This window comes from Schistocerca gregaria, chromosome 4 (assembly GCF_023897955.1).
Source record: "Schistocerca gregaria isolate iqSchGreg1 chromosome 4, iqSchGreg1.2, whole genome shotgun sequence".
In the NCBI taxonomy this organism is placed as follows: Eukaryota; Metazoa; Arthropoda; class Insecta; order Orthoptera; family Acrididae; genus Schistocerca; species Schistocerca gregaria.
Genome location: NC_064923.1, coordinates 567,998,326 through 568,012,884, shown reverse-complemented (window position 1 = coordinate 568,012,884; position 14,559 = coordinate 567,998,326). Strand labels below are relative to the sequence as shown.

At 45.4% G+C, this 14,559-nt stretch overlaps 1 protein-coding gene across 2 annotated transcripts in view; it reads right to left on the bottom strand.

Annotated features, from left to right (window-relative positions):
- Positions 1-787: 787 nt before the first annotated feature.
- LOC126266902 (synaptic vesicle membrane protein VAT-1 homolog-like) overlaps positions 788-14,559 on the bottom strand; it is a 28,421-nt gene continuing 14,649 nt past the window's right edge. For both annotated transcript variants that reach the window (XM_049971573.1, XM_049971574.1), the window contains 3 exons: positions 4,178-4,427; positions 1,206-1,450; positions 788-1,137 (listed from right to left, as the gene is read on the bottom strand). In XM_049971573.1, the coding sequence (XP_049827530.1) occupies positions 4,204-4,427 (224 nt within the window). In that variant the 3' untranslated portion in view covers positions 788-1,137; positions 1,206-1,450; positions 4,178-4,203. The remainder of the gene's footprint in view (positions 1,138-1,205; positions 1,451-4,177; positions 4,428-14,559) is intronic.

Sequence of the window (14,559 nt, the reverse complement as noted above, 5' to 3'; positions counted from 1 at the left end):
GAAACCTATTAAATGCCAGTAGATTGGTGAGTCGACTATATGAAGGGAGAATAGTACGCCCCCACTATTCCTTAAAAACCCATATTTTGTATTCAGAGGGTACCGATTCCCTGTCATTCGTGGGCAGCTTTGGTAAGCGCCTAAATCTCTTCATTTCTCACTTCCAGCGTTGCGGGGGCAGCGTCCTGGCACAGCTGAGGACAGTTTCCTTAAAAATAGGTCATACAGCGAAGTATTATGCTGCAACGAACTCTTGAAAGTTAGACGCACAATTAGATGCTCTTTCTTTGAGGTTAAAATGGTTTCAATTGTATTTTTCACGTATTTCCAAGTTTCGTTCAGTGGCTGGAAAGTATCACTGGTACCGCTGGTGTGTATTTCTGCCCCCGCCTCCCCTGTTTTACTTGTCCATGCCTGCTTCTGGACACACTGTGTAACCACCCTAGCCACTTCGAGCGTGGCCATTTCGTTGCTCTGCCGTATCCAATCAATCCTGTAAATGGAGAATGTGATAAGCTAACATTTGTCATAATCAATAGTTCAAAGTGGAACTCAGATTCTTGAGCAGTTTCAATTAATTTCATTCTGATTGGAGCAGAAACGAACCTATTTCAATAGAATCTTGACTATCTTCGGAGACGACCACGGTGGACAGAGCCATCTCTCCGACGTCATCTCAGACGCCGTCGCAATCTGTTCCACCGCGGGACCGTTATCCGATTTAAGAATATTCCAAAAATAGTGTTCCTATTTTCAGACGAAGGAATAAGTAATAAACAAGACGAAGGATTGCGTAAAATTTATTGCATGCTTTAGAACATCGTTTCGTAAGCAATAAAATCCTTTGAATGGTATGTCACAGTGTACAATAAAATTTTAGCGAAGTCGCTATGAAGATTTTCAAACTCAACGACGTAATTAAAACAAACTTCAGTGTATCTGTAGAGCACAGTCAGTTTCGTTGTTTTCTGCGCTGCTTCCTCTTGTCTAGGATTTCCTAGTTGTGTCCCTCTAGGATCTGAAGAACTGATCTTGAGCCATTCCTCCGCTGCACGTAACTGATCACACTTAAATTTTATGTAAAATTACCTTCCCGAAGTTCTCTCTCTTGCACAGTAGTTTCAAGCCTTCTGCAGCCTGTAACGATAGAAGTTTATTGGAATATTCAGCACATATATTTTCACGGGTAAAAAACTGAAGCTCACCTTTTCCATAGGTAAAATGGTGTGAATAATGGGCTTTATTTCCTGACGGCCTACTAGATCAAATACGTGACTCAATATAGCTTGCACTTTGGGCCGATTATTTTCTAGGTGGTATCCAATATCCAGCCCACTCATTAGGCGATTCCTACCAACGATACTCGCAGACCTTATGTCTTTGCTATCCCATTTAGGTTTCTGCAGCGGCAATGGAATATTTATTGAACTTTTTACAGAGTTGTTTGAACCTGAAACAATTGCAATACTTCAATATTTTTAATAATTTTGAGATATGAACACATTCTGCTCAAATAATTTAACAAGTGTAGCTGTACTGGAGCTAAATTGTGCAGTATAGTGTGCAAAGCTTCATTAGATTTAACTTTACAATAGTTTATCTTATTTGTCTTTCTAAACAAGGTCATCCGTACAGTAGCAAGGGATGAGTAAGGAGTGAGAAGTAAGAATCCTTCAGATAACTATGACCAAACATTGTCATTCAGGGACATTCCACGACGGTAACTGCGTGGGAATATGTCAAAAAGGGTGTTCAGTACTTAGAAATATTCTTAGCATGTAGTTGTACAAGTGAATTATTGGTTTCTCCGGCCTAAGCTTTCTGCAATAATTTATTTTAACAGCCGCTGAGGAAAATAGCGCTGTAAACATATTGCGTAAGTGTTTCTCAGTTGGTTTTTGGCATGAACAAATACAACTCAATTTCTTGAGCCGATACAGTGCCGTTGCAGATCCTTCGACATGAAGCAGATACATTACTTCAAAGGCAACGTTAGACAAAGGATGATTGCTCCCTTTGCGCTCCCAACAGGAAAACACTCCTAAGTTGACTTAGCGAGTAAATGGGTACAAATTCAGTGTCTCTCCATCCGAAGAATGTCTAAGTGACTTTCTGTCCCTTATTGATTCTTCCACTCTTGATTTATCGTGAAAGATGAGTTGTACCGTCGTTCTTAGTCTATGCTGAACTGTCAATTGACAGGTCTGAGAAACGCAATACGACCATGTCTAGTGAATCAGAAGTGTTCAGTTTTTGAAGACAACAGTAGCAGTTGGAAACGTTGACATGACCACAATTAGCGTGGTTTTAACAACTTAATGAAAACAGAAGTTCCTGTTGATGTTTGGCACAACATAACAAAAGAGGTGGAAACATTTCCTTGATATTTAACAATTATCACCAATTGGAGAACATTAAGGACGTATTTTAGCTGATGCCAATAACTCAGCTTTTACTTCATTTTTCCTATTTAGGATTGTAGTACGACAGCTAGATTAGATAATAAAATTTGTATTAAAGGCTCACTGACATGACAGTTCTACTGAGGGGATTGTGTTCTAAACGTACTTCTGTTTTTGCAGAGTTTGATAAATATTCTGGAGGGGCTTGAGTAAGGTACAGGAACAATAAGCAGTACGCTATGACAAAAGTAGCTTTTTCTGAAGTATGGTGGCCTGTTTTGGAACATTTTTCAATCTATTACCACATTTAGAACATGACTTCCGCTACTGAAAAGAGGAAAATTAGGTTCTAACCGTTTTTACAGTGAGAAATAACTGTTTGGGTGGTTTGATGAGCGGTAAATTTCCATGAAGAAATGGAACATTTTTCTTGCGCTTTAATTATAGGTAGCTTGATTATTTGAAGTATGGTATTATACAGGATTTCAAGAATGTACTGAGTACGGTTCATCGACAGCTATCTGTATTGATCTGTGTGTCGACGGCGATTGAAAATGATGTTATATATTCTTATTTGAAGGGTTGCACTACCGCACAAATCAAAACAAATTTGGGTGGAGCTTACGCCGACTTGCATCATCATGGAAGAATATTTACTTTTGGATTAATGAATTGAAACGTGGTCGGACAAGCACCGAATATAATCCGTGCTTTGGCCCTTTAATTGAGGTCACCGTAAAGGTAACCACGGTCAGAATCCATGATATTGCAAGAGCGCCGAATGAAAATTCATGAGATTGCTGAGACTAAACATTTGAAATGAGCGAGTGCGTAAATCCTGCACGGAGGAATGGCTATGAAGAAGCTGTGGGCACCGCGATTGCTCACAGTCAACCAGAAACGCATCCGGTATAACATTTCAACAAAATGTCTGGCGATGTCCGAGATGGTTGCTGTAAGTGGACATCCATAGCGAAGTTCAGAGACGAAAGGCGGAAAATCATCCACGCCACCCTGGGATGCAGTGTCAGTGTAAGAGGAGGTAGTCTGGCGTTTAGCAGCAATCTACAAGACTTTTAGCGCCATTTTGTGACTTGATGAAATCTGGGTCAGTTACACACAACAGACGCAAAACAGCAGTCAAAACAACGGGTCCCAATACAATTAACAAAGTCCCGTGAAAGTCCACCGAAGGAGGCGAAGACCATTTTCTTGGTTGATAAGAGGATGTGCCACTGTTTTTCGGGAATCCGAAAGAATAATCCTCACCGATTACTTGGAAAAAGACAGAACCGTAACTGGAATATTGTGCTTCATTTCTGGATCGTCTGAAACGTGTGTTGGTTGAACGAGACCAAGGCTGGCATGTAAAAAAGTGCTCTTTCACTAGGATAATGCACCATCTCATGCATCGGTGATAGCAATGGCAGAAGCGCATGAATTGGGCTTTGAATTGATTCCTTACCCACCCTATTTACTAGACTGAAGTGGCTGCTTTCTGTTCTCTAGCTTGATACTTTGGGATCTAATAAGGACGTGATAGTTTCAGTCAATGAGTATTTTGCAGTTTGACAGACTATTTTTCCGATGGGAAGAAAAAGTTGGAGGATCGCTGTAAGATGTGCATATACCTTTAAGGAGAATATATCGAGAAGTTAGTTTACGAAACAATTTCTTTTTGCCTTCTACCAGACGAACTACCTTTGTGCGTCTGACCTTCACCTTCTGTTATACGTTCATCATTTACCAAAGTAGAAATAATGTTGTCCACCCACCAATGTTTATCAGTCTTCCAAAAGGTTTAAGCAAATAGAGGCACTCTTCGATATCTGAGCCACCTTTGCTGTTTATGACAATATCGGCGCCTCTCGGGAAGAGCATCTTCATCATGAAACTCTGGCCGAAGCGGAAGACGTGGTTGATCCCCAGGGACAGCAGACTCATGCTTTGACTCTGAAGCGGTCCCCATAACAGTCACGTTTGGGACTGTACGAGCGAGCTGGACGACGGACGTGCCAACACCACCTGGAACGAGAAACAAGAGAACTGTTTGTACAAGGAAGTACGAGTCTTGATTTCTATCGTTTAGAAATTCCTTATTCTATCATGCACAGTAAGACAAGACAAAAAAATGACACCACGAAGGAAATATCCTAATAATTATACAAATGCGTCGGAAATAGTTCGATGTGATGTTCATGTACAAACAAATTATGTTTCTGAAGAACTCTATGATTTATTCAAGACAATTTTACAAATTGAACAAGGCAGTAACGCGTTGGCTCACATTTGGCCCTTATGCAAGTAGTTATTCGGCTTGGCTTTGATTGATACACTTGTTAGACATCTTTCTACAGATTATCTTGCCCAGTTCTGTCCAAATGGTGGGTTAGATCTTCCCAATTCCCGAACTGATTGGAGGGCGCTGCCCACAACGCTCCGAAGGTTCTCAATTTGGGAGAGGCCCGGCGACGTTGCAATCAAGTCAGGGTATGGCAAGCACGAATGTAAGCACTAGAGACTCGTGTGCGGGCGGCCATTATCCTGCTGAAATGTAAGGTCAGGGTGACTGGCCATGGAGGACAACTAAATGGGACGAGGAATACATCTGACTACCACTGTGCTGTAAGGGTGCCACGACTAACAACCAAAACGGTCCTACTATGAAAAGAAGAGCCATCCCAGACCATCATTCTTAGTTGTCGGGCACTATGGCGAACAGCAATTCGCTTGATGTTCCATTGACGCTCAAAGCGTCTTAAGGCACTTCTTCGGCCTGGAATCTTAACTCTGGAGCAGAATTTTCCTCAGTGATGAGTCTCGCTTCGAACTGAGCCCCGATGACCAGAGAATGTAAGGAAATATCTGATGAGAGGAAATTAAAATTTAGTGTTTATAGTGATCCTTTGTTGTCGATAAGAAATTTTGATTCAACGAACTTAAACATTGTCGAAGGTTACTTTATGATGAAGACAGCACAAGACGCTCGACAAATATGGTTACCAAAGAAATCGGTAAAGATGTTCACAGTATAATTAGTTTTCTGCAGATCGAAAGAGCGTGCAATAGGAGAGGCCGCCAAACGCGTCGAAGCGATCCGTAACTAGTATTTTGTTATCAGTTGGCGACAGAAAATGCCAGTCCCATTGGCGTCCCGTTGACTGACGACGTACAGAAAGCAGTTCTGGCTTTCAACTTTAAATGTTTGTTCACTGCAATTTTAGTAAGATCAAGGACTGGGGACCTACGTTCTAATTACGGCCAGATAACCGAGCAAAAATCTAAACCATGAGCTGCTTCCTGTGAATCTGGTAAATATAAAGCTGCCTGCCATCTGCCAGTGAAGTTTATGGATACTTTTTGGACAGACAGGACTTCCTATTTAAAATCCTCAGAGAAAGGACAAACGATCAATGAACTATAATCCAGTGGGGTACCGGACAGTTCCGACAAGAAATCTGAGGGGACACGGCTCCATTTGGAGGGGAAAATGCTATTTCAGCCACGACAACGTGCCAGCACATTCATGTGACGCAGTCACCAAGAAACTGCATCATCTACTTTACGAACTGCTTCCCACGCCAACCAGCGCCTGATCTGGCTTGCTTGTTCAAAAAATAAGAAATTGCTCGCAGAAAGAACTAGTCAGGAAACACTTCGAGACACAGGCTTATTTTGGAATGCTAAAGAATTCTCTATTTTAGAGGGGGGTTAAAAATAGGCGGGACGATGGTGAAGGAGGCCCGTATCACCAAAAGATGACATGTTGCAAAAGTTCGTGGCTGCTTTCTTTGTAGAAATGGTACATATTTAACTGCTGATCTATTGTGCTGTTAAAATGAATAGTGCTTTCTGAAGGTAATGAGAATTACATGTCTGTTCAGTCTCTCTTTAGTGTAAACGTTGTAAACTAAGGAGCATCTATTCCCGTGATACGAAGTCTCAAGAGTATGGAAAACTTAACACTTTTCGAGCAGATTGTTGCTTGACAGAAATTTTGCCCTAGCGAGTATTATTTGCAACTATTTAATAATCCAGCTACGACAGTTACACTTGGTTGCGCGTTACAGTAACGGCACTTACGGTTGTGACATCTGGAAACTACACGAGAAAATACATATGCGACTTTCCAGCGTAGGCTCCACCCAGGTTTCTTGCTTGAAAAGTTCAATTTTTGCGTCGTAGCAGGTCTGAAATACCAATTCATACTAGGAAGGCAAATACTACTGTCAACACACTTCTTCAAAACAACTTTATTGTATTCTTGAACTTGTTTTGCTCCGACTAAGTCCTCTTTACTGTATTAAAACTGTGATAATGTGGTTCCCTCCAGTCTTTCAGGGCTTGCAAACAATTTTTTACGAAAACAAAAGTTACCAATAGCTGCCGACGGAATTAAGTAATTACACTTGCTGGTACTAAGTGAATGCCGGCCGGTGTGGCCGTGCGGTTCTAGGCGCTTCAGTCTGGAAGCGCGTGACCGCTACGTTCGCAGGTTCGAATCCTGCCTCGGTTAGTTAGGTTTAAGTAGTTTTAAGTTCTAGGGGACTGATGACCACAGATGTTAAGTCCCATAGTAATCAGAGCCATTTGAACCATTTACAAGAACGCCCACCAAAACTATATTAAAGCGTACAGCTGAAATTCTTCGTACTGCTGTAGGACAAACGGTGACTGAGGTTATAGAAAGACAAAATATAATTGATTGTGTACTCTTAAGAGTTATGATTCCGCCAACTTTAAAAATGTTTTGAAAGAAGCTTTTGAAGTTTAAACTTTTAACAAAAAGTAGTGAAATTGAACGAACTTTTAATCGGCACTGCCAGCACCGAGTAGTTGGCCTTTTCCCAGATGTCTAAACATTCATTTGACGAAATTATATCGATTAAGTCGTTTCCACTTACCAGACTAAGCGTTTATTGCACCAATGTGATTACGTTCCGTACCTTTTCTATCCGTATAACACTTGTCATTTTCAAGCACGTTTTACTTCGTATAGAAGACTATCAAAATGACCAAGAGCCGAGACAAGCACTTTATTTCAGACTGTTCAGCGTAAACGAATCACTTTCCGAAGAGAAGTCTTGTTGAGAATAGTATTTTAGTTGGTAATAATGCCTTCTGATGCTATCAGAAACTTACAGCATGCCTGTGTTCCGTCGGTAACTTACTACTTCGGTTGTATTCGAGAGCACAGATGCGCCAGACCTCCATGCAGAAAATCGCGCATTTGACTATTTCAATATTTATGTCACACTTTATGTGGGTGAATCTTGAAGATAGCTTCTCTAAGGAACTCACTAGGTCAATAAAAAAATTATGCTCAAATTTCTACCCTGGACCACTTCCCGTATGAATGGGGGCTTATTTATTTATCAGATTACATGTTCATACCAAATCTATTGAGAGGCCAGACAAACTGTTCTTGAACAGGGGCAGCAGCCTTTTCAGTAGTTGCAAGGGCAACAGTCTGGATGATTAACTGATCTGGCTTTGTGGCGTGAGGTCGGTCGCTCGACGGCGCGTTCGGCGCGGGCTCGCCCGTAGCCGGCGCGCCGTAAGGCACGGAGGCTCGTACTGGGGCGTATCGCTTCCAGACGGGCGTGCCGCGGCACTCCTCACAGGGGAAGTGATGTGTCTCTTATAGCCTCTCCTTCCCAAGTGGCTCTTTCCGCCTTCCCGTGGTGCCAGACGTTAAGCTCGGCCTTTTGCCTTGCGACAAAAGGGAGAGCTGCGACCCAACCCGATGCGAAAGCGAAGGGTGCGTGGCACAGGGGGAGCTGTGTCGAGGGACGAACATCTGTCCCTTTCTGTTCGCAGGGCCCAGACCAGCAGGAGCTCTGCATGCCGGCGACTTCGTTTGTCGGCGTGGGATCGCGGCGCGAGTCGGCAATGGTGCTTCGCCGCGCCCCTGGGTAACCGGGGCGTGTTCTGCCAAACCCAGGAGGTGGTGACATCGCCTGGGCCAGGTTAACTGGGTCCAGACCGCCGAACATCTGGGGGGACCGGCCCGCCACCTGAGTAGGAGTGGGTCCTTGGCCGTAAGGTGGAAACTCGGGCTAGTAGGCGGCGAAGGGCGAGAGGTGCATCCGCCTCTCCGGAGTGCGGGGTGCAATTGCCGAGGAGCGTCGCGTGAAATCGCCGATGACGGAGCCATCGATGGGGACCAGTGCGCTGGCAACGGCGTGCTGAACCCGGCAGTTCGACAGGGCCCTTGACCTTGGGGCGAGGTCGGTGGGCGAGCTGCAAGAAGTCCCCCCCCCCCCCATGCCAGAGGAGCCGGTCCGGGGCAAGAGACGGGCTCCCACTTCTTTATCACTCGTTAATCATGGCGACAACTATAACGAGTGATTCGAGTGCGCCTTCGAGGGCTTCCACTGTGCCTGATCCCTCTCCACAAGACGAGGTGGGGCAGGCAGATGTTGGTATTGAAACCGTCGCACAGAGGCATAACAGAATCGCCCTGTTGATTGATCAGAATGTGAAAAATGGTAAGATCAGTCAGGCTGCCTTGACCATTATTAAGAATGAACTCTCGGCCTGGGCTATTGCCCATGCAAAATTAGAAGGCCGTTTAGAAGAATTAGAAAAAGAAAACAGCAGGCTGCGAAAACAACCAGCCAAATCCTGGGCGGCAGTGGCTGCGCAAGCGCCCATCAAGCCAACTACCACAAAAGATACAATCGACAGGGTAGCAAAGAGACAAGACACGGCAGTTTTTCTTCGGACGCTGCCAGGACAGGACACAAGTGTAAAAAGCTACAAGAACTTTTAACTACCACAATAGATCCTGTAAAGGACAAAATAAGAATCAAGAAAGTTAAACCCAGCAAGAACTCTGTAATAGTAGAAGTAGCCTCAGAAGAAGATAAAGAAAAACTACTAAAAAACCAAAAACTGAATGCAGTAATGAAATGTGAACCTCCACGGAAAAGGAATCCTTTGGTGATATTGTATGATGTGCCAACTATAATGACTAACGACGAGTTAAGCGAGACAATAAGGGGACAAAATTTTGAAAGCATGAATGCTGAAGAATTCAATAATAAATTTAAACTCAAATTCAAAACAGGACCCCGTGATCGGGACGTTGTCCATCACGTGGCCGAGGTAAATCCACAAATGTGGAAGCAAATCACTGGAATGGGCAGACTATATGTCGGGTTTCATGCAATTAATGTAAGAGATTACATCGTGGTACCTCGTTGCCACAATTGTGGGGACTTGGACCACATTCTCAGGCACTGCACCAGGGGGTCGGCGTGCTCCAAGTGCGGTGACAACGGACACGTACGAAAGGACTGTAAGGCTGCCAGTGTTTGTATTCCCTGTAAGAGCAGAGGGAAAAAACCATGTGGAGCTACAGGACGGAGTTGCCCTACATACAGGATGTTATAACAACGCCTAATATCTAGAATTTATTATGGCTGAGTCTGACACAACCTACAGGATGCCAAAGCGAAAATCCCCGAGCAAGAGAAGGAGGGATGCTATGAGGGCTCACAAGTTCAGGGAATTTTTGAGATCGCTTTCGAGCTCAGAAGTCGAAACAGCAGACACTGCTGTCCAGACAGAGGCATATATGGTAGACAAAGGTCAGCAAACTGAATTTCCCTCGCCACTCATGGCTCCCTCCCCTCGAAGCCGGGGATCTGAGCCGAAAACAGACCATCCACGGCAAGGGCATCCTGTGGTAGTGGCAACCCCCAAGGAGAAAATTGAAAAACCACCCATACAGGAAGATGAAGTTACAAGTTCGAGTGTAAGTTGCACCACTGATACATCAATTGTCAGGCTTCCGCCTGTTGATCCGGTGAGGGTGTACCCAAACCTCGAATTTACGATGCAACTGACAAGACTGGAGCAGCCGGCAACCCTGACCACTGCCTTGAGACATGTGGTCCGAATTGGACATGAGAACGGTAGAAAGGTAACCTTCTCGGTGATGGAGGCTGTAGATAGAATACAGCTAAAGTCTGTGAATCTCCCCACGGACTTCGGAGCCCTGCGTGACCTGCTAAAGAAACTGTTTGAAAGACGAGGAGAGAAATTTGACTTAGAGGATATATACGTCCAATCAGTGTTGGCAAATGGAAGAATAACTTTCGATCCGAACAAGACCTGGCCATATGACCGAGTACACACATATTATCCATGACGACTAGGACATCTGTCGGCCAACTAAATACGCACAACAGTCGACTTGTGATGCAGGAACTCCGTAGGGAAGTGGAGGAGAGGAGACTGGATGTACTCTGTTTGCAGGAGCCTTACTCCCTGGCTGGCAAAATTCCTTTTGTGGCCACCACATGGCAAGTCATCAGCTGTGGGGATGCCCCCAAAGCAGCTGTGGTAATCACCAACAAAAAACTACAGGCAACCTTACTTTCGCAGTACTCAAACAGTCACTGCAACGTCATAGAACTGCAATCTCCAGCAGGCACTATAATACTCATCAACATGTATTTCCAATATGGAGATGATATTGACATACATTTAGACCATCTAACAAGAGTAGCTATGGCGTTGCAGGGACGGAGAGTTGTCATAACTGCGGACATAAATGCGAAGTCCCCCCTATGGTACAGTGGCACAAGGGACGAAAATGGTGGAAAGGTGGAAGAAGTGATTATGTCGTTGCAGCTTGTGGTGGCAAACAAACCGGGAAACTCTCCCACCTATGCGGCGGGAGGGGGGCAAGGCACGAACATCGATGTGACCTTGGCCACGCCAAATGCGGCAAACCTAATACAGAACTGGAAGGTGATAGACAGTGCCACCACAAGCGATCACAACCTTATCACTTTTACCTTAGGGAGCAGGGAGTGCCACTGGGCCATGGGGTGGGAGGTGCAGTTTAACTTCAGGAAAGCCAACTGGGAACGCTTAGCCAGAGAGTGTGACATTCCTCCGTTACCGGACGGTGACAGACAAATTGACATTGACAACAGAGCTGAGGAACTGGTGTGTGCAGTGACTAGAGCGATGAAGGCGGCCGTGCCAACTAGGAGGAGGGCCATGGCGGCCTCGCCGACACCATGGTCTCCTGAGCTGCAGGAGCTGCGTCAGTCTGTCAGAAGGCTGCGGAGGCACTACCAGCGCAGTGTCGTCTGGTGGGAGAAGCAGAGATGGTTACTGCTATACCGGGAGGCAAAGGAAAGATTTCAGAAAGAATTAAAAGCGGTCCGAGTTAGAAGCTGGGAGACATTCGTGACCAATCAGCTGGCCTTGGATCCATGGGGGATTCCGTACAAACTAGTAAGAGAAAAGATCCGCTCCCCTATGATGCTGTCCACAGTCAGGCATGGGGATGGGATGACAGACTCATGGCAGGAGACTGCTGAGGTCCTACTCCGATCCCTGTTGCCTGACGACGACAGAACAGAGGATACTGAGGAACAGCGACGGTTGCGGGATTTGGATCTGGACGACTATACAAATGATGAGGCAGTCCTCCCTTTCTCGGAGGAGGAGGTCGCTGCCCTCATAAAGACAATAAAGAGGGAAAGCCCCCGGGCCAGACGGCATTGTGGCGGAGGTGGTGCAGTTCTTGGCCCCACAACTGGTCGCTCCTTTAACCCAGCTGTACAACGAGTGCCTTCGGCAAGGCAAATTCCCGAGGATCTGGAAGGCAGCAAACGACGTAATCATTAAGAAAGGCCCCGATAAAGATCCAGCTGAGGCAAAGTCTTACAGACCCATCTGCCTTCTGGATGTGTTCGGGAAAATCCTTGAAAAGCTGCTTGCTGATAGGCTGACTGCCCACCGAGTGCTGCACGGGATGAGCGACAGACAGTTTGGCTTCAGGCCTGGGCGTTCCGCATCTGATGCGATCGCCCTGGCGGCCGAGGTCTGTGGTTCGGCCCCGTGCAAGTACATCGTCGGCATCATGGTGGACATTAGTGGCGCCTTTGACAACCTGTGGTGGCCTTCGCTCTTCTCCTGCTTGCGGGAGAAAGAGTGCCCAGGGCCGCTATACGGTTGCCTTAGGAGCTATTGTGTAGATCGGGAGGTCTGGCTATCATCCCCTAGCGGGAGGATTGGAAAACCCATAACAAAGGGATGTCCCCAGGGTTCCGTCTTAGGTCCCCTATTTTGGGATATCCACATGGAGCCACTTCTAAATGCATTGCAACAGAATGAAGATGTGCTAGAGGTGATAGCCTACGCTGATGACCTCCTCCTACTGGTTGGCGGCCGAAGTCGCGAGGATATTGAACCTAAAATAGACAGAGCCATGACGCAACTACTATCATGGTGCCGTAATACCAAGATGACCATCTCACCGACCAAATCAACCTATCTATTACTAAAGGGACAGCTAATAAGAAACCCGACTGTAAGAATTGAGGGCACACCAGTACTCCGACGACGAGAGGGACGTTACTTAGGGATCATCATCGATGAAAGGTGGAACTTCGGAAGGCACATTGAAACCGTGACACAAAGAGCTCTGCAAATTCTCAATAACATCATCACCATAGGTCATAAAAGATTTCATCTCCCCCCTCACCTTATCAAATTGTATCATAACAGCATATTAACATCAATAGTGGGTTACGGCGCAGGAGTCTGGGCACACAGGCTCACGAGGGTTGTGCCCGCCATGTCGGTGAGAAGGGTTCAAAGGAACATGATATTAAGATCTGTGGGGGCATACAGAACATCTCCGGGAGGGGCCCTATTAGTAATAATGGGGCTTTGTCCTCTGGACATCAAAATCAGGGAACAGGGTGCTTGGTATTGGGCAAAGAAAGGGGACATAGAGAAAGTAGAAGAAATCTTGGGAGTTAGGGTTAGGGATAAGGGCGAGATACGGAAGAGGGGTGAAGAGCTATGGCAAGAAGTTTGGGAGGCAGAGGAATCCGGCAGAAGAACTTTCAGCTTCCTGCCGAATGTGAGGGAAAGAATGAGCATGGGTTATTTTGAACCAACTAGGGGTTTGTTCCACTTTCTCACTGGACATGGGCCTTACCCGACGTATCTATGTCGGTTTGGGAAGAGGGCAACGCCTACGTGTGACTGTGGTGCATCGGAGGGAACTCCTGACCATGTGGTCTACGAGTGCCCCCTTTTCGATGATGTAGCAGCTACACTTAGACAACAACTACCCAACCATGACACACATGTTATTAAGACAAGACGAGACCTTTCGACTGATAAATCAGTTGGCAAATGAGGTATCACGAAAGGTCCTAACACAATATCTGAGAGAGCTTTAAGACTTAAAGAAATCACATACTAGGTCAATACCCCAATCCCGTACCACCTGTGCGTGGACTGGTCGACTGGTAAAGTTGGAATCCGCCACGTGCAGGATAGGGGGAGAGGGGCGACCATACCGGATTTGACAACGCACCGATTCTGACTTAGAATAGTTCATTAGGTTAGGAAATTAGAATAGGAATTAAGATAGAAACCTGCAGCGAATAAAAGTATTGGCCTGCCCTGTACCAGGGCGCGTTCACCGGGGTTAGCTCGGTGAGCAAGGCACACAAGTAGGTTTGTATATTTACTGGCATGTTTGTAACGCTGCAGGCAGTAGAGACTAGTGTAAGTAGTAATATTAGGAGTAGCAGATTTGTTAATTAGTAGGTCTGCCCATTCAACTAACAATACTGTCTGTAGATTAGAATTAGAAATGTATAAGCTGTACCTAATTAACGTATTATATCATGACCCACTAATTCATAAGGTGGTGGGTTTTTTATTGTATAAAAAACATTTTGTTAACACTAACCAAACCGGCCTTGCTGTGGTGGTACTGCGAACGGTTGGAAGGGGAAACTACAGCCGTAATTTTTCCCGCTGGCATGCAGCATTAATGTATGGTTAAATGATGGCGTCCTCTTGGGTAAAATATTCCGGAGGTCAATAGTCCCCCATTCAGATCTCCGGGCGGGGACTACGCAAGAGGACGCTGTTATCAAGAGAGAGAACTGGCGTTCTACGGATCGGAGCGTGGAATGTCAGATCACTTAATCGGGCAGGTAGGTTAGAAAATTTAAAAAAGGGAAATGGATAGGTTAAATTTAGATATAGTGGGAATTAGTGAAGTTCGGTGGCAGGAGGTAGAAGACTTGGTCAGGTGACTACAGGGTTATAAACACAAAATCAAATAGGGGTAATGCAGGAGTAGGTTTAATAATGAATAGGA